At 39.8% G+C, this 27,242-nt stretch overlaps 1 protein-coding gene and 1 long non-coding RNA gene across 4 annotated transcripts in view; both read left to right on the top strand.

Moving 5' to 3' along the window:
- LOC126912025 (uncharacterized) overlaps positions 1-27,242 on the top strand; it is a 166,943-nt gene that overhangs the window by 83,166 nt on the left and 56,535 nt on the right. The window lies entirely within an intron of this gene.
- The window catches only part of LOC118280217 (MAP kinase-activated protein kinase 2), a 61,208-nt gene that overhangs the window by 27,622 nt on the left and 6,344 nt on the right, over positions 1-27,242 (top strand). For all 3 annotated transcript variants that reach the window (XM_035600107.2, XM_050702072.1, XM_035600108.2), the window contains exons 2-6: positions 18,901-19,026; positions 23,524-23,661; positions 24,656-24,862; positions 26,031-26,162; positions 27,052-27,174. In XM_035600107.2, the coding sequence (XP_035456000.1) occupies positions 18,901-19,026; positions 23,524-23,661; positions 24,656-24,862; positions 26,031-26,162; positions 27,052-27,174 (726 nt within the window). The remainder of the gene's footprint in view (positions 1-18,900; positions 19,027-23,523; positions 23,662-24,655; positions 24,863-26,030; positions 26,163-27,051; positions 27,175-27,242) is intronic.

The raw sequence follows: 27,242 nt of genomic DNA, 5'->3' as shown, positions 1-27,242 counted from the left end.
TTCTAACCCGTTAAGGCTGAGTACTACATCTAATTTTATCGACAAAAGTCGGAGGTCGAAGGGGTCGAATAATTTTTAGGGGTCGTCCCCCTAAAAATTATGGCTATTTTAATTTTTTTTTTACTTTTTTTGATATCAAAGGTTGTATGCGTCGTACGCCGTCGTACGTACGTCGTTGGCTACAGGCTGAGGCGTCAATTTTAGTAACATAATCTTTCGTACCCATTCATGTATCTCTCATTTCGATCTCTCGCGGAATTGGGTACTATCCTCAGTCAAAAATAAATGATTACAACTTTTCAATACAATAAAATATTCAAAAATAATCACACTCTCATTCATACATTTGATGAACTAAGTACTTAACTTTCGAATTTGTTTTTTAGCTAAATTTCTAGAAATAACGAAATAAATAATAATTTCTACTGCTATTTGACGTAAAAATCTGATGACGTCATAATAGAGTATTTCATACAAAGTTCATAGAAAATATCGTTTTTGACGTTTCGAAAAAAGTATTGAATTTGACTAGTAGGAAACTAGCCTATTATATCGATATAATTTTGACCTTGAGTCCAAAAATGGCAATAGATTGTAATTACCTACATATACGACCAATGAATTAGATTTTGTCTACTTCACAAAAGAGGTTTTTCCAATTAGTCTTTGACGTACGTAGTATCGATGTAGGCTATGTATTACGTAATTTAATGACGAAGGCATAAGTACTTATGGCATTTAGTTATTTTTCAAATGGTTAAACCTATCATAAACCAGAGTATACGGAGCTGCGGACTACCTAGCGGGTTTACCGGGGCTCCGGCTCGATAAGCAGGAGTAGGAACGGGGTGGTTTAGTCAGTAAGAGTCTGACACTCTCGCCTCACCCAAGGCGAGATGGCATTGGATGATGGTCCCACCTTAAAAAAAACATAAATCAAAGTTAAAGACATTTGTCACCGCCCCTACTCTTCCCTCGGGTCTTCTGTGAATCAACTAAGGGACCTCTACATTGGACAGAGACCGGGCAGCAGCACTCTCTAATAAATCTGAACGTTTATAATATAAACTATGGTCTCCTGTCAAGCGTGAAAATTATGACAAGGTCATTTATGTAGAGGAGGTTCATAGTTCCAACAGTGGACTGTCACGGGCTGTTGATAATGTTGATTGCTACTTGTCGATTTCCAAAAATTTTTTGTAGGTACCTAGTTTAGTCTCGTTGACCATGGAATAGTCTAATAAAGCCAAGATTACACTAGAGGACAAATGTCCTGCGATACGTGTCGCCAGCGTTGGTGGGTTAAGTAACACGACGTTGCCGAAGTTTGGTAGACTATCGCCCTAATACTCAAAAGCTACTCAATTTTAAGACGCTCTCAAATGTAGTTCTGTCACATACAATTCTTTATACAATGACAGAGATAGCACGATATTTAAGTACAACTTAAAATTGAGTAGCGTTTGAGTATTCGGGCATATATCTGGCAATATTAAGTTATTGACTGCCAATAGAAAACTTTTAAAGGCAAATCCTCCGCTAACGTCGGTCACCGGTGACCACCACGGCGTTCATAGTGTAAATGGCGCTGTTGTTAAGATAAGTCGTACATTGTCGCCACATAAGGGAAATTGACCAGCTTCGCTTAACATTTTTTTATAGGACAAGTCTGCCACAACCTTCCATACCGTTGTAACTCCTGTAAGTCAGGATCTACAGTAGATACAACCATGAAAACACCGGAACACTGAAATCCGGCGCGACTCACTACTGTAACTCACTACTTGGATCCCGCAACGAAATAAATCAGGAGATATTATTAGAGTAGAAGAAAAAGATTCTTCGCGTGACATTTCGTATCATCTGTCCCCTAGTGTAACGTTGCCTAAACAATCAACGAAAAAATGGGTGTTGCCAAACTGCCACATTTGCCTGCCTATCCCTCCAGGAAATAAAACTGTAATGTTATTTATAGCCGTTCATATCTGAATTGACGTTACAAATGGCCCCGTTTAAGCGTTATGCTTGGGTAACTGACCTAGCCAATGTCAGATAAAAAGAATAAGAGGCGACTCCGTCTATCTGGCTGTCGGCTTATTTATATGGCTTCAACTTGATTACCTAATGCATTCAATTGGGTTACTATACGTATAGGTATATAGCGGTACGTACAGAAACATGATTATTGTTCAACCGAGTTCCCGAGAGTTATTTTTAACTTTTTTTATGGTATAAGCCGGTAAACGAGCAGATGGATCACCTGATGGTAAGCAATGGAAACCTGAAACACCAGAGGTGTTACAAGTGCGTTGCCGGCCTTTTGGGGAATTTAAGGGTTGTTGGGGACTCATACAACGCAAGCTTTGTTTCACGTGAGTTTTCTGTGAGGCCGTGGTATCACTCCGGTCGAGCCGACGCATGCGTGCCGAAGCATGGCTCTCCCACACTTGTTTTTCTAACTCCAGAACGCACCAGCAAATTTTCACGGTTTTGCATTCGTTGGAAAGATCTCGGGCTCCGTGAGGTTTATAGCAAAGAAAATTTAGGAAAAATCATTGGTGGCGAAACGGAGTTCGCCGGGTTTGCTAGTCATTTATAAACTTATCCATTTATCATACACTTTTAAATGTTCTTCTCGCTTATAATCACTTTATCCATTGTCTAACACGATGACTAGATACTCAAGTACTTACGGCATTAGGCGTTAGGGAAACCTACAAAACCGTGACCTAGATGGGAGTATCATTAAAAACATGAGTTGCAATCGTTGACACCAATCCTAATTGTAATAATCACGACTGTCTGCTCATTATGAGGATTGCAGATGTCGATATTGTGCCTTTTAATACTAGAAGGGCCTACCCCTTCTAGTAGTATAAAAAGTATCCTATCACCCAATTCAGCTCATACCCTGTCTGTATACCAAATTTCATCTGAATCCGTTCAGTAGTTTCAGCGTGATTGATGGACAAACAAACAAATAAACTTTTTAACTACTACTAAACCCCTTATATGTAGCGGAGGCCCATAGGCCACTGCGGGTCTGCAGACGGCGAGCAAGGGTAGCCCAGCACCCAGTAGGGCTGATGCAGACCCGAAGCTGCGGACTCCTAGCGGTCTTACCGGGGCTCTGGCTCGAAAAGCAGGAGTAGGAACGGGATGGTTTTTAGTCAGTAAGAGTCTGACACTCCCTCTCGCCTCACCCAAGGCGGGATAAGTCATTGTACAATTTCCCCTCTCAAAAAAAAGATACGGGTTGACGATGATGAATATGATGATTCAATACGTAACGGAGATTTTTTTCTACAGTGACGTAATACAGAACTGTGACGTCATGCTTACGTTTTTAGCATATTTGTAAAGGTCGGTACTCCTTTTTTGGGTTGTCATTTAAAAAATGTACTCGTGCGCGTATGTATGTTATTTCGATATTCGTACCTACGTGATTTCCATACCTATGTTATGTATGTACCTACGTTTTGTGAATGGAATTTTAAGGCTGAAATGGTTTTTCTTTGTATGTTACCAATTACCTATTTTTTTGTTTGTTAACATTTTATCACGAATGTAAAAGGAAGGTTGATTTTCTTTATGGTAGGTATAAGTCGGTAATCGAGCCGACGGATCACCTGATGGTAAGCAATCTCCGCGGCCACGGACACTTGGAATACCAAAGGCGTACTTGTGCGTTGTCGGTCTTTAGGAATTTAAGGACAACGCAAGCGTTGTTTCACGTCGCTTTTCTGTGAGGCCGTGGTATCACTCCGGTCGAGCCGGCCCATTCGTGCTGAAACAAGGCTCTCCCACACTTAAACTTAGATTGGTAATATACTCCGAAGGGGTAGGCAGAGGACTTCTTAAAAAGGCTTCTCTTCACCAATCCTTATTTTGTATTTTATTACATATACGTAACGACTATTTACACGTTACTATTATTTTCTTAACTATGGCCTACTCAGAAATCAAACTTAAGATCCCACAGTCGCTATCTCATTTCATAATTGAAGGAAAGTCACGGAAAATACACACACACACACACACGAAACTAATTAAACTATATTATTCAAAGAATTCTCACATACAGGCTAATTGCGCAAACGCACGCGTATGAGTTTCGTAGAAATACAGATAAGGCAGCGACTATGAATCATTCCTTGTTCATTACTGTTTACTGATCAGCTGTGAAACGACTCATCAACCTATACAAAACCAGTTTACCATGATCTCGCTTTATATGGTCTCTCCTCATATTCGACGGTCATTTTATACTGGTCATCAACCTATGGCGTTGTGTAATGTATGTATAAATAAATCTATGTATAGTATATTTAATACTGTTTTACCTTGTTTAAGAATCGGTAGGATTTGGTGTTCGATTCTTGAGTAGGAAGTGTTAGTAAAAAATATGTAGGCGCATTTGGAGGTATAAAGAAATCTAGGTCCTTTGTTTGAGAAGGAGATGATTCTGTCTTCTCCCGCCTTGGGCGAGGCGAGAAGGAGTGTCAGACTCTTACTGACTAAAAACCACCCCGTTCCTACTCCTGCTTTGAGCCGGAGCCCCGGTAAATGCGCTAGGTAGTCCGCAGCTACAAATGTGAATGAATTTTTCGCATCAAAACAAAATCATGATTGTCCGCATTAAAAATAAACGTAACAGCTTTTTTAGACGTCATAAAAACACATCAGTTTTCAATACCATGGCTACAAACATACAAACGAAACGTAATTCTCTCTAAAAATGAATGAAACTGTTTATATACCTTCTATAATTTATTTTATTTTAGCATACTACAACCACAAAGACCAATTAGATTTTATTAGACCAATCATAAACATATACACCAAATAGTGCCATCGACAAATTGGTTTGTTTTGTTTATGGCACGCGTTTCATTGGTCGAACGTGATTTGAATTTAAAACGCGGATGACGTATTTATGTGGGGGGATAGGGTAGACTTTGTTATCAGTATGTCATTAGCGTCACGTGGGAGAGTCATGCTTCGGCACGAATGGGCCGGCTCGACCGGAGTGATACCACGGCCTCACAGAGTAACGGCGTGAAACAACGCTTGTATTCTAACTCGTCTAGTATTGTGGTTGTCCATGACCTTACCATCAGGTGATCTGTCTGCTAATTTATCACCCTAACCTATAAAAACTGCCGTCTCCTCCGGAGCTGCGGACCTGAATCTGATCCGGAGCTGCGGTCTACGTTGCGGGTTTACCTGAGCTCCGGCTTGAAAAGCAAGAGTAGGGTTTTTAGTCAGTAAGAGTCTGACACTCTCTTTCACCTCACCCAAGTTGGGAGAAGTCATTGGATGATCTTCCCCCCTCAATATTTCATCTCAAAGGGGAAGGTAAAGGCAATATTGTAAATTGTTCTTGTCTTACTACCGCTCTCAGAGACATTTAATGAATATGTACAGTACTTAAACTGTCCCTTAGTAACGATTTTATTCCGCAAACAATCGCTAAGGACTGGGTTAAGTAACCGTTAAATGCAATTGAAACAATTTAAAGGACGATCTTATGTCATTAATTGCTTCATTATGTAAATTTCTGCCATAAATTGCCATAATAGCCTTTAATAAAACTATAACATGGTGTTATTGCGATCGTTTAGTGAACCTGTTATCTTTGATGAGATAACTATACATATACATGTTTGTACAACGATTTATGTGAAACATGAAGACTAGTGATGGGGAAGTCGGTAAAATATGGGCGATTTTTTAATGATATGGGTAAAATTTTTAGGTAAATATTTCATCATCATCATCATCAAAGTCAAACCAAATCATTTATTCCAATTAAACCATAAATAGTTAGGTATTTTTGAAATCACAACAAATAATGAAAGAAATAAATAATATTGTGGTTTTTAGTCAGTAAGAGTAACACTCCCTCTCGCCTCGCCCAAGGCGGGTGAACGCATTAGATGATTATCGCCCATTAAAAAAAAAGCTTTTTTAAAAATAAGAAACGTTATCCCACACTAGGATTTTCTCCTGTGTCGTTGGTGCGTTTACAAACATACAAGTTCACATACACATGACACCCAGACTGGTAACAACAATTTGTGGATCGCACAAAGAGTTGCTCCGTGCGATCGAACCCGCTACACGTTGCACGGCAGCCAATTGTCCAGCCACCGTGCCAACCGTGCAGTCAGCTAATTCCCTATTGGACGAAAAGACAAGAAGTTCACACTGGCTCCATCTGGTGAACAAAAAACTAACGACAAATTTAATAAATTGGCATTCTGTATTTTCCAGAAAATGTAATGAGTGTGTAATTGTATAACAGTAATAAGTATTATCGTTCTATTTATAAGAACCATTGGGTTTTTTGGATCGTGAATTTCTCGGTAGTAACACTGACTCTAGATTGGTCCCCGTTTTAAGTCATTAAGCGTTTAATTACCGACAAATGAGCGTTTCATTTGAAATCTACGCTTCGAAGTACGAACTTTTTCGAGAAATAAACGGTATAATTATTCTTTTACTAACTTCTGCCAGTGTCTTCGCCCGCGGTCCCATGGGTTAAAAAGTACCCTTTGTTTTATTCCAGACCACACTCTATAATTGTTCAAAATTTCAACCCAATTCATTCAGCCGTTTTGACGTGATTGAGTAACAAACATACTTTGTTTAGATATTTGTCCGTCCAACACGCTAAAACTAGTGAACGGATTTTAAAGAAATTTGATATAACTACAGAAAGAGTATGAGCTGATTTGGATATATAGGATGTGATAGGATACTTTTATACCCACGAGAAGCTGCTTACAGAAGCTAGTTTATAATATTAGTAAGATTTGTTACACTAACTGCCACACTCAGAGACATTTAATGATAACTTAAACTATCCCTTAGTAACGATTTTGTATCAAAAACAATTGCTAATAATTGAGCTAATTGACCATTAAAAGACTTTGAGTGCCGCAGTAACACAATAAAACATTTCATTTAAATAACCCCTTTTTAAGAAAACCACATTTAATTGCCAATTAATAGGTAAATATACACCGTACCTATTTACCCAAACCACATAGTGTTTACTGCCTAAAGTACAACACTATAACTCGGTTAGCTGTTATCTAAAACACATATTTGCTTAACATAACGTTAATGTGCATTGAAGTGTAGGCAGGGCCGGATCTATCAACAGGTTTTAGGGGCCCTGCAGATAAAAGGCCCCTTCAGAATATTCTCATTTTTTTATGTTTGGCCGACGAGTCGACGTTTGGCCACTGTTTCGCCTAGTTGTAAGTGATGATGCGGCCTTCGATGGAGCATGTCTGCCCATAAACCTATTCACTCGGGCTTTGAAGACATCATCATATCAACAGCCTAAAAATGGTCACTGCTGACCAAAGACCACTTCTCGCACGGAGAAAGTTTGAGCATTTATCACTACGCCTCCTCAATACGGGTTGGCGATTTCAAACTTTTAGATCGAATATTAGAAGCTCAGGTTTGCTCACGATGTTTTCCTTCACCGTTTATCAGTGGTGTCTAAGTCTTAGGAAGTAAGTATAACTCGGAAAATGTGACATTGGTACTTGCCGTTAGTAGGTTTCGAATCCGCGTTATTAATAAAAATACCATCCCTAGTGCCTTGAAAACTTGTAGTCGACTGTACCATTTTTTTTTTAAATTTAAGTAGGGGACGAGAGTGGGCACGGTTTCTATGTCTGTTCTATGAAAATCCACTTTCGGCCCCCGGGGGCCGAGTGGACTATGTTTAGGGTCCGAGTTGACACCAATGAGCAAATCTTTTTTTAGGGGCCGAGGGTCCGAAAGTGGACTAAACGGTCCCCAATCATGAGAAGCGGGCGTCTTAAACCTCCGAGCCACCATGTCTGATTAAAAACCATCCCGTTCCAACTCCTATTTTGAGCACGGCTTACCCGCAGTCGTAGGAAGTACATATAACTCGGAATAAGTAACATCGGTACTTGCCGTTTGTAGGTTTTGAATCCGCGCCCTCATAAACGAAAAGCGAATATCCTAAACATCCAGGCTATAACGACTTGATGCCTGATGAAGGCGAGAAACGGCATTGGATGATTTCCCCCCCTTAAAAAAAGCGAAATAACTATGTGCACCTCGGTTTAACCTTTAGAAAAGTACTGATGATTTCTTACGTCATTTGGGACTGGAGCTCAATGGGGCCCATCGTATCTAGTTTCAGGGCCCATCGTACCAAGTTTCAGGGCCCATCGTCCCTAGTTCCGGGGCCCACAGCACCTCGATTCGTCCCTGACCATAGGTACACGTTGTATCTATCATGCTATGAACGTGTGGGAGGAAGCCACGTGACTTATGAATGTGACAGAGGATTGACGCTTTGGGAGGAGGAGGGAGAGAGGGGGAGAGGGATTAACGTGTATAGACAGACAGACAAATTGTTGATGCGTAGATTTTACCAATACATATTAAGTTGAGCAATGTTTGACCAAGTCGTTCCAAGGATAGTGCTAAAATGATCTTTGATTTTGGGATCGGATAAAGTAATATTGTGCGTTTTGATTTTTGGGAGTTTCATGAAGCACATTAGCTTGGCTTTACGTCTGGGTTCGCTCTCATTAAGGCATCATCATCATACAAAATCTAGGTAAATTGGTTGTTTCGTTTTAATATGAGCACTTTAGCCTACCTGTTTTGGTAAGGACATGACTAAAAACCATTTTCTTAATGTTTTAAAGATAGACTCTTTAAAACGAACATCATTAAAATCGGTCCATCTGTTCTTGAGATGCGATGTAACAAACCACTTTATTTCATTGACTAGTGCACTCAATTGAATAATCGTAATTACTAAGCGGGCGGTGGGTATTTCCCGCTAGACGTAAACACAGCATCCAGTACTGTTATCATAAAATAATACTAGCTTAAGCCCGCAGTTTCGCTCGCACTCTTTTAAGGTTTTTTTTTAGGGTGGAAAGTCATCCAATGCCTTCTCCCGCTTTGGGTGAGACGAGAGGGAGCGTCAGACTCTTTTTCATTTACTTTTTAAGGGGGGGTAATCATCCAATGTCTTCTCCCTCCTTGGGCGAGGCGAGAGGAAGAATCAGACTCTTACTGATTAAAAACCACCCCGTTCCTAACTCCTGCTTTTCGATTCGGAACTCCGGTAACCCACTGGGTAGTCCGCAGCTCCGGATCAGGCATCAGCCTTACTGGGCCCGCAACGCAAGCGTTGTTTCACGTCGCTTTTCTGTGAGGCCGTGGTATCACTCCGGTCGAGCCGGCCCATTCGTACCGAAGCATGGCTCTCCCACACTCATCACCCCATTTTGGCGTGAAAGACGAATAAATAAACAGACACGCACTTTCATATTATATATGACGACGCTATTAGCATAGATACTTATTATCAATTTAAAATTGTGAATCATGGGTCTGTATACGAAATTCTTGGCTTTTCCCGATCATACATTACGTGGTAGACTAAATAAGATAGATCTAGTTAAATAAAGCCAGAGTACAATGCATTAGTCACCAGTTCACCACCTCTACTCTTCCCGTGGGATTAGTTAGAGCCGTTAGACTACAGATTGAACAGAGACCGGGCAGCAGCGCTCTCTGATAAACCTATCCTGATCCTGAACCTTTTAAAATGCGATATCTAAGCCTATAGCCTTCCTCGAAAAAGGCACTATCCAACACAAAAATTAATATCCACATCCACAGAAGCATAATACCTACAACTAAATATTTCAACGACAACCGAAAATTAAAAACAAAAACATTTCAAACAGAAAAATTCTGTGGGATCATCTTTATGTTTCTTGACCACAGAAGAGCTGTAATATTAGGTTGGGACTAGGAATGTTACGGACATGCGGCGCGGCTGTTGCAATGCCGTATTTGTAAAGAGTTTTTAAATTAACTCAAAGAGACTAATGCACTTTTTGGCTTAACAACTGGGCCTTTTTCGCTCATTTTTCGTTTATTGTCAACCAAAATGATAACAAATATGTGGTTTAAATTATTAGTCATAAGAGGTTCCCCCTACGGTGTATTAGTATAGACTAGATGGACCACTAGATGCACCGACTACATCGTCAGAGTCGCGGGGAGCCAGTGGATGCAGGTGGCTGCTTGTCGTTCTACGTGGAGGCCTAAGAGATAGGTCTTTGTTCAGCAGTGGACGTCTCTCGGCTGATGATGATGTATTACTAACTATAGATAACCTACTAACAAATATGTTTACAATAACTAGTTAATTTCCATCTATTTATAACATGCATAGTAATTCGTTTAACACTAGGTTACCTTGGATAGGGACACTTTGTGGTCGCTTCTCTAATTAGTTATATCTTTATAATTAAGTGATAACTAAGACATTGGATTATTTTAAATCAGCTTCGTTTATTTTCTTATCATGTCCATTATCACTAAGTGTGGGAGAGTCATGCTTCGGTACGAATGGGCCGGCTCGATCGGAGTGATACCACGGTCTCAAAGAAAACTGACGTGAAACTTCGCGTGCGTTGTTTCGTTGTGTGAGTGAGGTTACCGGAAGCCTAATTACCTCCTTTCCAAATCTTCCGAATCCGACAACCCTTGAATTTCTAGCCCCCAAAAAGCCGGCAACGCACTTTTACACCACTAGTGTTTTGAGTGTCCATGGGCAGCGGCGATTGCTTACTATCAAGTAATCCGTCTGCTCGTTTACCGGCTTATACCTATAAAAATATAATAAAACATCAACAGTTATACATATAATAGCTAGTTATGTAGTAAATAACTGGAGCAATACATACCACCGAGTCATAGGGGCAGTCAACTAATAGTTGAAATACACAGAAGATGTGTTGTCCAAACTATTTTAAAACAGAATGTAAACATTGACTCGTGCCAACATTTTCGAGGTACCTACTACATATTGTCAACGCACTATGGACGATTTATTTTTAATGGGGATTATTAATTTAATTAGTATTTTACAACACGAGTATTTACAAAGCTGTGTGGTGACGTCAGTGTAAAATACCACCTCTACTCGTCCCGCAGGTGTCTTTAGACCCGACTACAGGTACGCGTCCACAAGCCCACATAGTACGCATCCCACGCAACGGATTTTAGTTTGTCTTGTATAGAAACTCATACAACTGCGTTCACTGATCCGCATCGTACGGACCACATCATCAGCAATGCCTACATGCGATGCGCTTACCTTATGGGTGCTTTTCCAACAGAGATGTGCTATGTATGTGTATGTGTAACTGTGAAAACAGTGCAACGTCACGCCTTTTTATCCCCGAAGGGGTAGGCAGAGGTGCACATTACGGCTAATGACGCTATACAATGAATACCCATCTTTCACCATTTGTGGTAAAGTCCCATGTAATAGGGGGTGAGCCTATTGCCATATACTGGGCACAATTCCAGATTCTACTACTGAGAGATTTTCGAAAAACCGAAAAAAGACCAGTAATACTTTGCCCGCCGCAGAAATGGAACCCGAGACCCCTTGTCCAGCAATCGCATTTGCTACCACTCGACCATCGAGCAGTCTAATTAGAATTAGAAGTAGGTTTATCAAAGTCGACTGTCTCGTTGGCCGAGTGGTTGCAAGTGCGACTGCCGGGCAAGGGGTCTCGGGTTCGATTCCCGGGTCGGGCGAAGTATTATTGGGCTTTTTTCGGTTTTTCGAAAATTTCTCAGTAGTAGCACGGAGTCTGGAAATGTGTCCGGTATATGGCAATAGGCTCACCACCTATTACATGGGACTTACATCATAAATTGTGAAAAGTGGGTGTACACAGTGGCATTACGTGCCATAATGTGCACCTCTGCCTACCCCTTCGGGGATTAAAGGCGTGACGATATGTATGTATGTATGTATGTATGTTTATCAAAGTAATCGATGTTACTAATGTGTTTTCCTCTTGGGGGAGATCTCTCTGTGATGTTAAAGGTCACAGGATCACGTAATGAGATCCTTGTTTAATCAAACGGTGTGGTCTCCCATGTGTCGTGTCTATAAATATGTAGTAGTTGTACGGTGTCATGTCTTTATACATTAATACATTGAGATACCTGGTTATGTGTATAGTAAGTAGTATTAAGCTTATATTAACCTGCCTCGTTGGTCGAGTGATCGCAAGTGTGACAGCCGGAAAAGAGGCCTCGGGTTTTTTGGTTTTTTGGAGGATTCCCGGGTCGGGCTTTTTTCGGTTTTTCGCAAAATGTTCAGTAGTAGCACGGAGTTTGGAATTGTGCCCAGTGTATGGTAATAGGCTCACTCACAGGGACTTATAACACAAATAGTGAAAAGTGGGTGTACATTGTACAGCGGCATTAAGTGCCGTAATGTACCTACACCTCTGTCTACCCCTTCGAGGGATAGAAGGCGTGACGTTGCGAATGCGATTAAGTAGCCTTAAGTCAAAAAAATCACCGAGGGAAGTAGAAACTGTTTTTGTTTTTCTTCTCTAAAAATATCTTCTGATTTATTTCGTTGCGGGATCCAAGACAGTCATTCATGTCCCTGGGACGCGCCGGACTTCAGTGTTTCGGTGATTTCATGGTTGTATCTACTGTAGATCCTGGCTTACAGGAGTTGCAGCGGTTTTGGGAGGTTGTGGCGGGCTTGTCTCAATTAGCACTCACCATTGAAATTTTCACGGTCAAAATAATACAAGTTTTGGTTCGTATATCAAAAGAAAGGACCCCGTTTTGATCATTGGATTAAATACTTATAAAATATTAAATGAATCCCACAAAGTGTAATCAATGAAAATTCACTGGTTTTAACGAAAAGGTGGACATTTATGGAGCTTGGAGATGGTGTATTTATAGATGGAGTTTTCTAGATTTTGTCGACCCATGTAGGTATTGTCGATCCCATACTTAATATTACAATTTCATATGTGTAGCTAAGTTACCCTACCAAACATAGATAGATTAGAGATTCAAAAACTTACTTTACATATCTTTGGTGAAAGCCAACAAGTACATTGAGAACATTTGTGTTTGGTCCTAAGTTTGATCTTAAGTTTCAAGTAATTGTACCATATCACTCAAAATTACCCCAGAAATGGCAAGCACGAAGTTTTTACCTTACAAAGTCGTACAGAAACGGTGGTATGCCGTGAGCGCAGATCTACGCGAGACAGCGTATTTTCTATTGTGGCTCTTATGCAGCAGACGAAAGGTTAATTACTATATTATCGGCTTACTTACGTAACTGTTTGACGAGGAACTCGACTAGGCCGCGACAAGACACTGAGAACGTTGCGGTGCTACGAGTTTGAATTAATTAAATCAGTATGTGTCACGAAAAATATAATAAAATCTATTTTACATTATACATTGTCGTCAATCAGTTTCAAGTCATGCTGAAGGCTCATATTCATGAGCAGCATACCGCGACACGATGCGGCGACTATTGTGCTGCTACGAGTAAGCCGATAACATAATAATTAATTTGGTACTTATGTCTTTTCATTTCTTTTAAGGTATTTTTAAGCTGTAGTTATTATTATTATTTAGTTAATATGATTTATTTGTTAGTATAGTTAGGCTCTTATAATATTGATGTTTCTTACTTATCTATGCAAATAAAATTATTGTATGTCTTACGAAAGTTATAATAAAATCTAGTTTACATGATACATTGTAGTCAATCATGTGTAGAAACACGTGCCTGATCATATTTGCCGCCACTATGTGCAGTCAATGAGATAATTGTTTTAATAGTTTAGTCATTGATTCATTGATGTAGTATTAGTATTGCAGCCGAGCATAGCATGTTACAGCTGTGTTTGGTAACTGGTAATAGTTAGTCGCTCTTTTCAAACGGTGGTTTGGGTCAAAAGTAATAACAATTTTATTCTTTTCCTGACGACATATCGATCTAATATTTGGTACACACTAAATTTTTTTCTACCTCATTTGAGGTGGAAAATCATCCAATGTTTTCTCCCGCCTTGGGCGAGGTTGGAGGGAGTGGTTGACTCTTACTGACTAAAAACCACCCCGTTCCTACTCCTGCTTTTCGAGCCGAAACCCGGATAACCCGCTAGGCAGTCCGCAGCTCCGGGTCGGCATCAGCCCTGCTGGGTCCTGTGATCTGAAGGCTTTATGAGGCGCGTGGGTAACGCGAAGCGATAGGGTTTGATTGGTAGAATAGAGCTCATTAAAACCGTTTAATATAAAAAAAATATTTGTTATGTTTTACATGACTATTTTTATGGCATAGAATGGCAAACATGCGGTTGTAAATACGTCGACCGATCGGTCAAAATACGTAGTACATTAAATTATTTAATTTGTATCTGACACATTGTACTGCGTCATAAAATTATAGTATACATATACATATATAGTGTCTTCATACTTCATAGCTTGTTGTAATGTTGTTTTTCTGTGTTCCTTTGTGTAATGTGCATTTATCGTTTGTTATTTGTGGTTTACACCAAATAAGAAACGTCATTTCTTAGGTATTACAGAACGTCTTAGCAAGATTTCAAGTTCGTTTTGTGGTCGACAATAATATTGATAAAATATTTTTGAAAATTCGAAACGTGATTTCCGTCACATTCGATTCGAGGGTCGCGTTGTATGATGATGGACCCGGGTACGTCCTAAAACTGCGACCAGCCACCGAGGAATGGGCAGCAGCATTCTCTATCGGCGACCTAACTGCGGTCCCCAAGCCGCCTGCCAAGCGTGGGGATTATGGCAACCCCCCCCCCCTTTTTTAAGGGGGAGGCCTTTGTTCAGCAGTGGACGTCTCTCGGCTGATGATGATGATGATGCTGTATGATGATTGGGGATTTTCGGAAATGTCTCAGTAAGTCACACACGAAACACCAGAAGTGAGTTACAGGCTTTTGGGGGTTTAGGAATTTAAGGATTGAGAAGACTCAGGAAGGGGTTATTGGGCCTCCGGTAACCTCACTCACACAACGAAACACAACCCAAATGTTGTTTCATTTATACTGTAAGGCCGTGGTATCACTCCGGTCCAGCCAGCCCATTCGCACCGAAACATGGCTCTAACACACTTAAATTTTAAGATGATCTCATATCTGTTGATTACATAAAATAATAAATAAAACGCCAACGCTAACATTTTTGGCACATGACTATAATGCGGCAAACTTGACCCACTTCTAGATTGCAAACTTTCTTATACGTGCTCTGACGTCATAGTTTACTCATAAACAGACATACATACATATAAAAATCATTATAACTAACTATAAAATGTCCTAAGGTGTCGTTGCATGTCGCGTATGTATGAATATGGGTCCCAAACGTGGCTTGAAACCAGTCAGGTTACCACGTCTAACTGTTACGCGAGTAAGCTGTTAAACATTAGTTTTAATCTGCAAATCCCCGACAATTCTCAAATCCCTAAACGCCTAAAAGACCAGCAAAGCACTTGTAACGCCTCTGGTGTTTCGGATGTCTATGTTTTAACCAGTTGATCTCATTTTTAAAAAACCTTATTTTGCAAAATTAAATACACAAGGAAAACGTGACGTATTTGATTTTGTAATGTCATCATTGTACAACATTAGCGCGTCATTGTGAAATATTGTGTCATTGCATTACGTAGATACTTCGATCAACAATACCAACCGTAGATATTAGAATTTAGCCTTATCTTTTAAGAGATAACAATAAAATATACTATCACATCGTTTCTAAGCCGCTAACTATATGCAATTTTCTGATTGATTTCTTTTTGGATTTTTTTGAAATAAATGTAACAAAGTTTAGGAACCTGTAAAAGCACCAATAGATAATCCGAAAAACCGAACCATCACTTGTCCGATCCGGACCATATTCGATGGGGGGATCGGCAGTTGGTCGCACACTTTCAATGGAAACCGCTGGACCACCAAATCAAATCCAGTGACTCCAGTGCCAATCCCTCACGCCTTGGGCGAGGCGAGAGTAAACCGCTAGTCATTTAGTCCGGTTACCTATAAATCTTTATATATATGTGGGAAACGGAACGCAAGAGGAAGTGTAAGAGAGAGTGTTATGTGTGAAAGAGAGGGATATAGACGATGAAAGGAAGCGAATGGAAGAAAGACGTCACATGGTGATTGGCACGAAGACGTTAAGACGGAAAATAAAATAGAAGAAGAGTTATTATTTTTTTATTTAAAAATCCTATCCCACATATACAGGGTGTCCCTGAAGTCGACGTCCAACAGGCGCCAGATGATCGGCAAGGTTCCAAATGTTATCAGAAAAATATAAAAAAAATTCTAAGTCCTACAGTTTTTAAATTACAGTGACTTATGTGTTATCCACGAAAAAGTACACCCTGTGCCAGTCTTTTGACTCTTGTTGCTACAAATCTTAATTTTTTCGTCTGCAGTCTTCCTTACATTATCCTGAATAGTGCTCCAGTAATATGGAATCATAAATTCTTAGCCAACTGCTTTAGATTGGAAAACATTGTTAGTTTTAGAGGAACCAAATACTCTGAATAAAATTTTCACCTTACTTTAAGTGACTGTACTGAATAAATTATGTATGGCGCTAGTAGTGGCAAATTTCACCAAAGTTGGCGCATTTAATGAGGATTCTAAAATGGTATAGCACTTTGCACATTATTTCTTAAATTCGACGCAAAAAAAGATTTTTCAACGAAACTCCGTTTCGATGAATTTATTTGAGCTTACTAAAAATTCTTCTAGTGTACTCAAATCATACGTTATAACCTCGTATGCACTAGACAACACTTTGCACGCGATTTGTTATCATCATGTTGAAAATCAGCGAGGATCTCTTGTCAAACAACATTGTCTGTTTACCCGTGATTTCGCTTGCAGCATTCGTCGGCAATATTATCGCTAGACGAACTGGTGTTGTGCATCTCGAGCCATCGTACACGGGCTTCGGCATTTTAGCTGAGCACTGGCTTTTTTGCGCCGTGTTGATTATTTATTTTTTAAATTATTTTTTGCTTTACCTGCAATTCCTTGTACCGGTGCAAATAACTCTGTCTCGAAAAACTAAAGAATATTTGATGCTTCGTCCCGCATTTAATCACAAGGCATGAACACGTAACTTAATCGGAGGATTCATCAATTTCTTTTTTTTTTTTCTCGATGGTGATACTCGTCAGAGTAACTGAGCGTAAGGGCTCATGTACACCATACCACTACCGCGTCGATATGCTGTGTACATGAATCTGCCGCGTCCGTTCCTTTTGATTTTACTACACATTTGATAATGTGTTTGATGCACTATGAACATCATATTGCAATCATTCAATATTATTTAGTGAAACATGATACACAACATCAGTTCCTCTAGTAAGTCTAGTAATATTGCCGACGAATGCTTCAAGCGAAATCATGAGTAGACAGACAATGTTGTTGATAACAAATTCAACATGATGATAACAAATCGTGTGAAAAGTGTTGTCTAGTGCATACGATGTTATAACGAATGATTTGAGTACACTAGAAGAATTTTTAGTAAGCTCAAATAAATTCATCGAAACGGAATTTCGTTGAAAAATCTTTTTTTGTGTCGAATTTAAGAAATAATGTGCAAAGTGCTATACCATTTTAGAATCCTCATTAAATGCGCCAACTTTGGTGAAATTTGCCACTACTAGCGCCATACATAATTTATTCAGTACAGTCACTTAAAGTAAGGTGAAAATTTTATTCAGAGTATTTGGTTCCTCTAAAACTAACAATGTTTTCCAATCTAAAGCAGTTGGCTAAGAATTTATGATTCCATATTACTGGAGCACTATTCAGGATAATGTAAGGAAGACTGCAGACGAAAAAATTAAGGTTTGTAGCAACAAGAGTCAAAAGACTGGCACAGGGTGTACTTTTTCGTGGATAACACATAAGTCACTGTAATTTGAAAACTGTAGGACTTAGAATTTTTTTTATATTTTTCTGATAACAGTTGGAATCTTGCTGATCATCTAGTGCCCGTTGGACGTCGATTTCAGGGACACCCTGTATATTATAATTCTTCTCTAAGTGTGTATGTCACTGAACTTCTCTTAAACGACTGGACCGATATTGATGAAATTTTTTGTGTGTGTTCAAGGGGATCTGAGAATGGTTTAGATTCACAATTTTGTCCGCTGGACAATTTTTTTTAATTAATTTTTAATTTATTAGTAGTTGTTGATTTTGGAATGTTTTACATTGGATCCGACAAATTTTCAAATTAAAGACGTGTAGACAGGACAACGTCTGTCGGGTCCGCTAGTGTATTTATAACAATAGACTCATTTTAAACTTCACAGAATAACAACGTTGACGTATAATATTGTTATTTGATTTTGAAATACAAATACGAGATAAATATAAGTGTTAAATATAAAATAGCACCTGTTATTCTCCGAAGGGGATGAGCAGAAGCAAATATGTACATTGTCACACAGTCATAATGTTTTTGTTTGGTTCTATGTCAATAAAATTGGTGGTAAACTCGGTGGGACTTGACGTAGTGGAAACTAAAGCTTTTTTCATCAATTTTAAAATATAATAACAAAAATTAAATATAACTTTCTTATATCAGGCTATCGCAGAGTAATAATACACCAGAGCCTTTAGCCAAATGGCATTTAGCGCATGTCTACTTGTAGAATAGAAAACTAAATTGTACAGGATTGACATAAATTTTGACACTTGTCAGTGTCATCCCCATACATTGAGTTTTCTACTCTCTCTGTCGACCAACGCTAAAGAGACATTTGGCTAGAGGCACTGCTCTACCTTTATGTGGGTGTCGTAAGAGTCGACCCGCCTTCTTTAATTTATTCGACGCCCATAGTGGCCAAAATCAAGGTTAATGTTATAAGAGAACTAAGTTGGTAGCAGGAGAATACTCCTTTTTTTCTGGTTTCCTCATTATTAACATGATATTTTTCTTTCATTTCAGGTGGTAGAATGCAAAGAGAAGTCGACAGGAGCTAAGCGTGCCTTGAAGGTGCTGCACGACAACACGAAGGCACGCCGCGAGGTGGAACTGCATTGGAGAGCACGAGGCTGTATTCATATTGTACAGGTAAATTTTACAACCAAGGCTATTGGGTTTCCGGAGCTACGGACTACCTAGCGGGTTACTGGGGCTCCGGTTCAAAAAGCAGGAGTAGGAACGGGGTGGTTTTTAGTCAATAGGAGTCTGACACTCCCTCTCGCCTCGCCCAAGGCGAGAGAAGTCATTGAATGATTTCCCCCCTCGAAAAAAAAGCTATTGGGTTAAGGGACGTTTATAAAGGAAGAAAGAATGAGAATAAGTGCTTCTGTAGTGTATCTGGTTGCAAGCATGACGGTTCAGGTAGAAAGCCAGATTCAGAATGGTATTTGTCGAAGTTGTTAGTAACAAAAATGAGATTCTGAAACACACTTTTTACGGTAAGCGTCCACAGGCTCCCATTGTACGCATCGCACGTAACGGATTTTAGCTTGTCTTGTATAGAATCTCATACAACTGCGTCCACTGTACCGCCGTCGTACGGACCGCATCATCGGCAATGCGATGCGTACTGTTGACGTCATACGGAATGCGTACGATAGATGCCTGTGGAGGCTTACCTTTAGTAACGATGACACAGTTCCAGACTACTCGCAACTAACTACATACTGAGATTGTCTCATCTCGATAGTCGAACCGTAAAACCCTTGCCCTTGTAGTGGTTTTTACTACAACTCTACCAACTACCAACTAAATTACAATTTACACTAAAAATACTAATGAGTATTAAATTTCCCACCTAAGAATCGAACTCCCATCACTCAGACGAGTCTGACACCCTTCCCCCCACCCTATAAAGTTCCTAACCCCCTCAAATGTCAACTCAGAATGATTGATCGCCTATTTGATTGATGAAGAATATTGTAGACGTAACACACAGTTTTATTTCGTGGAAAATATTCACGATTGCCTAATGATATCAGGTAACTGTGGTAGTCTGGTGTTGAATAATGTTTGGCCGTTGAATAATGATTGGTCATCATCAGATCAGTACAAGCCATCTACTGTCGAACATAGGTTTCTCCCAATGATATCCAGATAGGCCGGTTGTAAGCGACCTGCATCCAGCGGCTCCCTGCGACCGTTATCAGGTCGTCTGTCCACCTTCCATCATAGTAATTGGTTAGTTTTTCAAAATTATCGTTCGTCACACATATTTTAACACAGATTTTGGAACTATCCCGACGTATGGTGATGGGTTCACCCCCTATTACATGAGATTCCAGAGCTACGAACTGTCTAGAGCGAATTACTGCGATTTCCACAGTTTTATTTCGTGGAAAATATTCACGATGCGGCTCAAAGAGCAGGAGTAGGAACAGGGTGCTTTTAGTCAGTAAGAGTCTGACATTCCCTCTCGCCTCGCCCAAGGCGGGAGACGTCATTGAATGATTTTCATAACAAAAAGTAACATGATTTTCATAACATAACAGGTGAAAAATTTTCATAACAACAGGTGAAAGATTGTATATTACATCTCCTCTGTCTACCTCTTTGGCAATTAAAATCCAATAAGTTCTGATTTTATTAAAAACCTAATGAAAAATCCATCTTTTTTACATCCAAAAATAGTCAATAGAATTGGAATCTACGTACCTAGTTCTTAAACTAGTCATCCATCCGCTTTTAAACCGCAATGGGCGTTGCTTGCCTTCATCGATTCATAGTTAAACAATGACTTTAAATAAATGAATTGGTCATATCCCGAATGAACTCATCTGTGTCGACTAACTAACTTGACGTCTGTGACTTCGTTTATGCAGAATTTAGTTTCGGAATCCCTTTAGAACCCAAATTATTGAAGTACCTTTTAAGGTAACTTCAAGAAAAGGATTTCAAAGTTGTTACCAGATTTCTTACATAAATAAGCTCATGGCTTTTGGGGTCGACCTTATTCATCATCATCATTAGCCAGAAGATATCCATTGCTAAACAAGACCTCTCCTTTTTTTCCAAGGGGGAAATCGTTCAATGTCTTCTCCTGTCTTGAGCGAAACGAAAGGGAGTGTCAGAATCTTACTGACTAAAAAACACCCCGTTCCTATTCCTGCTTTCTGAGTCGGAGCCCCGGTAAACCCGCTAGGTAGTCCGCAGCTCCGGAAAGGTTAAAAGTTGAGATCGATAAAGTTGTTTATCCCAAAGGTGGCCATCACTGATATTCGTTTTCTAATCAAACCATCCATTATTTTAACATACCATTCGAAATCTTTTAATCGAAATTCCAGACTCAATACTCAATACTTTATTGACTCTACGCTATTTGTTCAAATCGATATCTCATTACTACCTTACCTACTATCAAGCCAGCATTAAAGCCAGTCAAACTGCGCCTAACCAGCTAATGGTTTAAGATAAACATTCCCGACTGAGTGAAATGCAATGTGCTCTCTGATAACATTGATAAGCTAACAATTGCGTATGAAATCTGTATCGTTGTTCTACGACAACGCATTTGTTGATAACGTTATAATTGCATGCCGTCTCTTAGATTATATCGACATAGTTATTTAATGACCGGCTCTATGCAAGTCGCTTTCAACTTTTATCTGGAACTCACTGGAGTCTATGTTCAGTAGTGGATGTCTTGTGGCAACGTGTTTGTGACTCCTCTGGTGTTGCAGGTGCAGGGTTACGCTGATTGCTTACCATCAGGTGACCCGTCTGCTCGTTTGTCCCCTATTTCATAAAAAGAAAACACGTCTAGGTTTTTTTAAAGCGGTTTCAAGAATAAAAGTCATAGCATATTCAACAAGCATGGCAAGCCGGCAGCACTTGTAGCTACCGTTACTTGCCAGCATGCTTACGGTTGGTTGCCCGCGAGGTGCAAGCTCGCTTTCGGCGAGTAGTAAGCACGTAGCCCGCTCGCTTCCAGCGTGCAGACCGTACGCTGAAAGCGCACGGACGCCCCAACTACAATTCAAAAGGACCGTGCACTGGCCACCCGCCGTCGCCTTTTTTGTATTTGCGTTATGAAATATATCATACGGCATACGATTTAAAGTTCAAATTTAATTGCTGTGTTGGAGCGATGCATGTTACGTGTGTTATGTTCTTAATCTACATATACTTACTAATATTATAAAGCTGAAGAGTTTGTTTGTTTGATTGTTTGTTTGTTTGTTTGAACGCGCTAATCTCCAGAACTACTGGTCCGATTTGAATAATTCTTTTTGTGTTGGGTAGTGCATTTATCGAGGAAGGCTTTAGGCTATAAAACATCACGCTATAACCGATAGAAGCTAAACAGAGCGGGTGAAACCGCGCGGAAGTAGCTAGTACCTAATATAATAAAAATAAATAGATCGGTTCCATATAATTATTACGAAGTTATATTAATCAGACTGTGACCCAGCACGTGACTATCATTCAATGAACTTATACTTTGAAGTTTCACACCAGCTCGGAGTCTTGATATAACCTCTTATCTCTATAATAAATAATTTGCAACGTCATTTTATATGGAGACGTCACATATTGATAAATAAATCGTTAATGATATTATTTGGCGGTTGTAAAGTTAAGTCTTTGACTGTCTATAGAAAACTGTTGAAGGCAAATCCTCCGCTAACGTCGGTCACCGGTGACCACCACGGCGTTCAATGTGTTAATGACTTGGGAAGGTACGAATGGGGAGGGAATGACTAGGGAGTGGAATTCTTTACCGGAGACTGTTTCCTGATGGATACCCATCCTGGTTGTCTTCAAAGCCCGAGTGAATAGGTTGCTTATGGGCAGACGTGCTCCTATCGTAGGTCGCATCATCACTTACGATCAGGCGAGATAGTAGACAAGCTCGACCCATCAAATGTTGAAAAATACTTTTCGCTATTTATTTGTTCTGAGGGCTTAGTCAAGTACTTGTATGTGGTTCATTCCGACTGCGGTTGCGAGTAAAGTCGTCATAAATTACCGCGGCCCCCATATAAAGGTGATTTTCCGCCAGGGATGTGCTATGTAGCTATGCTACGAAGATGTAATAGCTAAGCCGTAAAACTATGTGACCGTGCGCAGGTCGAGTATGCGATGTATCGAAACCATCTATAGCACACATCTATAGCACGCATCTTTCCATATAAAAAACATAGCTTAGCTGAGTCCGTTATCACCAATGTTAAACCAATGAATATGATTGGTGGAAGCCAAACGCATCCACAGCAACGTACCATAGCACATCTCTGGTAAAAAAGCAGAGACGGGGTAGTTTTTACTCAGTCTAAGAGTCTAACACTGTCTTTCCTCATCCAAGACGGGAGAAGTCACTAGATTTTTTTTTTTTTTAAGGGGGAAATTCATCCAATGACTTCTCCCGCCTTGGGCGAGGCGAGAGGGAGTATGAGACTCTTACTGACTAAAAACCACCCCGTTCCTTCTCCTGCTTTTCGAGCCGGAGCCCCGGTAGACCCGCTAGGTAGTCTGCAGCTCCGGAAGAAGTCACTAGATGAAATATCATAACTAGTTCAAATAAATGCCTTGACTTTAACTTTGACTTAGTTTTAGTTTTATAACTATGTTTTAATATGTTTCCAGGTTATAGACGTGTACGAGAACTCATATGGAGGTCGTGGCTGTCTCCTCGTGGTGATGGAGTGCATGGATGGAGGGGAACTCTTCCAGAGGATACAGGATAACAGAGAAGGAGCATTCACTGAACGACAGGCTGCTGAGGTAGGTTATTTACTTTCCTATGAGACGGGGCAAACGATGCAACGGATCTCCTGATGGTAGCAAAAACAAAACTAGAGGAGTTACAATTGTTTTGAATTGTTTGACTGCACGGTTGGTGCGGTGGCTGGGCAACTGGCTGCCGCGCAACGGGTAGCGGGTTCGATTCCCGCACGGAGCAACTCTTTGTGTGATCCACAAATTGTTGTTTCGGGTCTGGGTGTCATGTGTATGTGAACTTGTATGTTTGTAAACGCACCCACGACACAGGAGAAAATCCTAGTGTGGGGCAACGTTTTTTTAAAAAAAAAAAATTGTGTTGCTGACTTGATTACTGTATTATATAAACAATAGTCTTAATCCCAGATGGTAGATAGGTACAGGTGCACATGTAGGTATATAGGTTGGCAGATAACTTGGCAAGATTTTGTTATCATTTTTTTCAAGAAAATAACTTTATCACCTAAAAATCGCGGACGCGAATGTTCAATAGTCAGCGCAACGTCTTCAAGATGCTTGTCAGGATCAAACCCTGTGCGATTGGCGGAACTTTCTAATTATTAAAAAAATTGCCAAGTTACGTGCCGAAGACTATTACAATATAGCGCCTAAATTTCATGAATGTTGTTTTGAGATTCTTTTGATATTACCGTTATTCTGGGAAAAATTTCAAACTTCATTTTTTTATAGTTTCCCATTCCGGGAACGACTCCGAAACACATTTTTTGTCCGACTTTTATCTGTAGCTGAATATTTTGAAAATCAAATCCAATTAAAAAAACTATTTATACATCACATTTCATGTCTCTGGGACGCGTCGGACTTCAATGTCCCGGTGTTTTCATGGTTATATCTACTGTAGATCCTGGCTTACAGGAGTTGCAACGGTATGGGAGGATGACGCGGGTTTGTCCTATTAAAAAAAATACATAACACTCATCAAAATAAATCTGCTAATTTACCTTTTGTTTAATTATTTACATAATTACTTCAACAGATCATGCACTCAATCTGCGTAGCAGTACGTCATCTCCATGACTCGAACATTGCCCACCGGGACATCAAACCTGAGAACTTGCTCTACTCCAGTACCCAACCCAATGCTGTGTTGAAACTCACCGACTTCGGCTTCGCTAAAGAAACCTTGACTCCTGCTGATACCCTTCAAACGCCGTGCTATACACCCTACTATGTCGCTCCTGAGGTAAGAAAAGTCTTATTGTAATAAAAGATATAAAATTATTGTATTTTTACTGCCAACTCACGTAATTGTTCGATGTAACTCGACTAGTTTCGAGCCACACCAGAGTTTCAAAGTCCCGGAGCTACGGATTACCTATCGGGTTTCCCGGGGCTCCGGCTCGAAAAGCAAGAGTAGTAACGGGGTGGTTTTTAGGCAGTAAGAGTCTGACACTTTCTCTCGCCTCGCCCAAGACAGGAGAAGTCATTGGATGATTCTTCCCCACCAAAACATTTATTTATTTATTTATTTGGACAACCAGTAGCTGTTACATTATAACTTACATCTAAACACTTATGTTATAATTAATTTAAATGCACAACATTTTAAGGTGTCACAACATGCACTGTAACAATATATAACAATGACACTGTATCAATCAGTAAGAAGACATGATAGTGATGATAAAATTGTACGTTTAACTAACACAATTTATATGTTTTGACCCTATGGTTGGGATCCTCACGGAATTCCCTCGCCTGAGGACTCCGTGTAAGAAACTGTGAAACGACTTGAGTTACATTCAGTATATATATGCGTCAGCATATACAAAGTGTAACAAAATACCCATATACTCGTACATCAAGAAGCCCTGATAAATACAGGTTGAATAGAATCTCTACACAGCTTAAGATACGTTTAAAAAAAATAGTACAAAATACTTGGTATCGCATGGTTCTTGATTTTAAATCATACAAACGTGTCACAACACTACAGGGATCACTCGCTAATATTACGAAACATTTCTTCTGTCAATCTGATCGCCTAGTACCTGTCTACCTAATTTTGATTCGCGCGCCGGCGCGATTTGAAAAATTCATAACTTGGTAGGTACCATGAAAACATGAGTTTAAAAAACCCTTCCCGTATCGTTTGTTATGTTATCTAGAAACCGTGCACTTGATATGTATACCCCCTTTTTGTTACACGTTTTGTAATACAGTCAGTATAATATGGTATATTAAAAAAAAAATCAATTTAAGCTCAAAACTATCGAACTATTAGACCAAAATGGATAATGCTGTGTTTGTATTCACCGGGAACATTAGGAAATAGTACCTAGCCAAGCAAAGCTGGGGCGAGCCGCCAGTACAAGTAATAATAAAAATTAATCATTAATTTTACCTTCCAGGTCCTAGGCCCAGAGAAATACGACAAATCCTGCGACATCTGGTCTCTTGGCGTGGTGATGTACATCCTCCTATGTGGCTTCCCACCTTTCTACTCCAACCATGGGCTCGCCATATCTCCAGGGATGAAAAAGGTAGGTTTTATATCTCTCTTACATGGGACTTCCAACATAAATTGTGAAAAGTGAGTGTGCATTGTACAGTGGCATTAGATGCCATACTGTGTACCTCTGCCTACACCTTCGGGGGTTAAAGGCGTGACGATATGTATGTATGTTATATATCTCGTATATTGGGTGACTGGTAATTAGTGAACGATATTTAAACACGTGATTGTACTCATGAATACAAACAACTTTCCTGAAGAAACTTTTTGTTTTTTTTTATCACAATACCAAAACTGATTAAACAATATATGTGGTAATAGCGATTTAAATATACGGTATAATAAAGTTTTTTTTTTCGAGGAATGCTCGACTAGTTTCAAATTACACCGGGACTCAAAGCCATGATAATCTTCGCTTAACCAAACCATAATTATAATAATACTTTTAAGCGTAGGAGAGCCATGCTTCGACACGACCGGGGGCCCAATTGCCCCCCTTCTCAATAGCCGATTCCGAATGTGGAAGAGAAATTATGAGTTCCGAAGTAGAAAGTCGAGCTCTGCCTAGTGTCCTCAGTCCCCGATATATTTGAGTTTGTGTTTATTTCATTAGTTATATGTACTTCTTAAGATTATGTAGACACCTTGACGTTCTAAAGTGCCTTCTTGGTCTATTTGAAATAAATGATTTTGACTTTGACTTTGACCACTGACAAACGGTGAAGGAAAACATTGTGAGGAAACCTGGGCTTACAATTTCTAATTATAAGTTTGAAATCGCTAACCCGCCTTGAGCAAGCGTGGTGATTAATGCTCAAACCTTCTCCGTATGAGAAGAGGCCTTTGGTCTGCCACTTATAGGTTGCTGATGATGATGTTGTTTTTTTTTTATTGAATGATTATTTTTATTATTGCAGCGAATCAGATTAGGGCAGTATGACTTCCCCGAGCCAGAGTGGTCGAACGTATCTGCTGAGGCTAAGAATCTCATCCGAGGGATGCTCTCTGTCGATCCCGCTAAGCGGTTGACTATTCAACAAGTAAGTACTTAATTATTCTGTTATCGGCTTACTCACGTAACTATTTGACGAGGAATTGTGTGCGTCGT

Source organism: Spodoptera frugiperda, chromosome 21 (genome assembly GCF_023101765.2).
Source record: "Spodoptera frugiperda isolate SF20-4 chromosome 21, AGI-APGP_CSIRO_Sfru_2.0, whole genome shotgun sequence".
Classification (NCBI taxonomy): domain Eukaryota; kingdom Metazoa; phylum Arthropoda; class Insecta; order Lepidoptera; family Noctuidae; genus Spodoptera; species Spodoptera frugiperda.
Note: the sequence above shows the minus strand (reverse complement) of the source record. Positions and strands in the feature narration are given on the sequence as shown.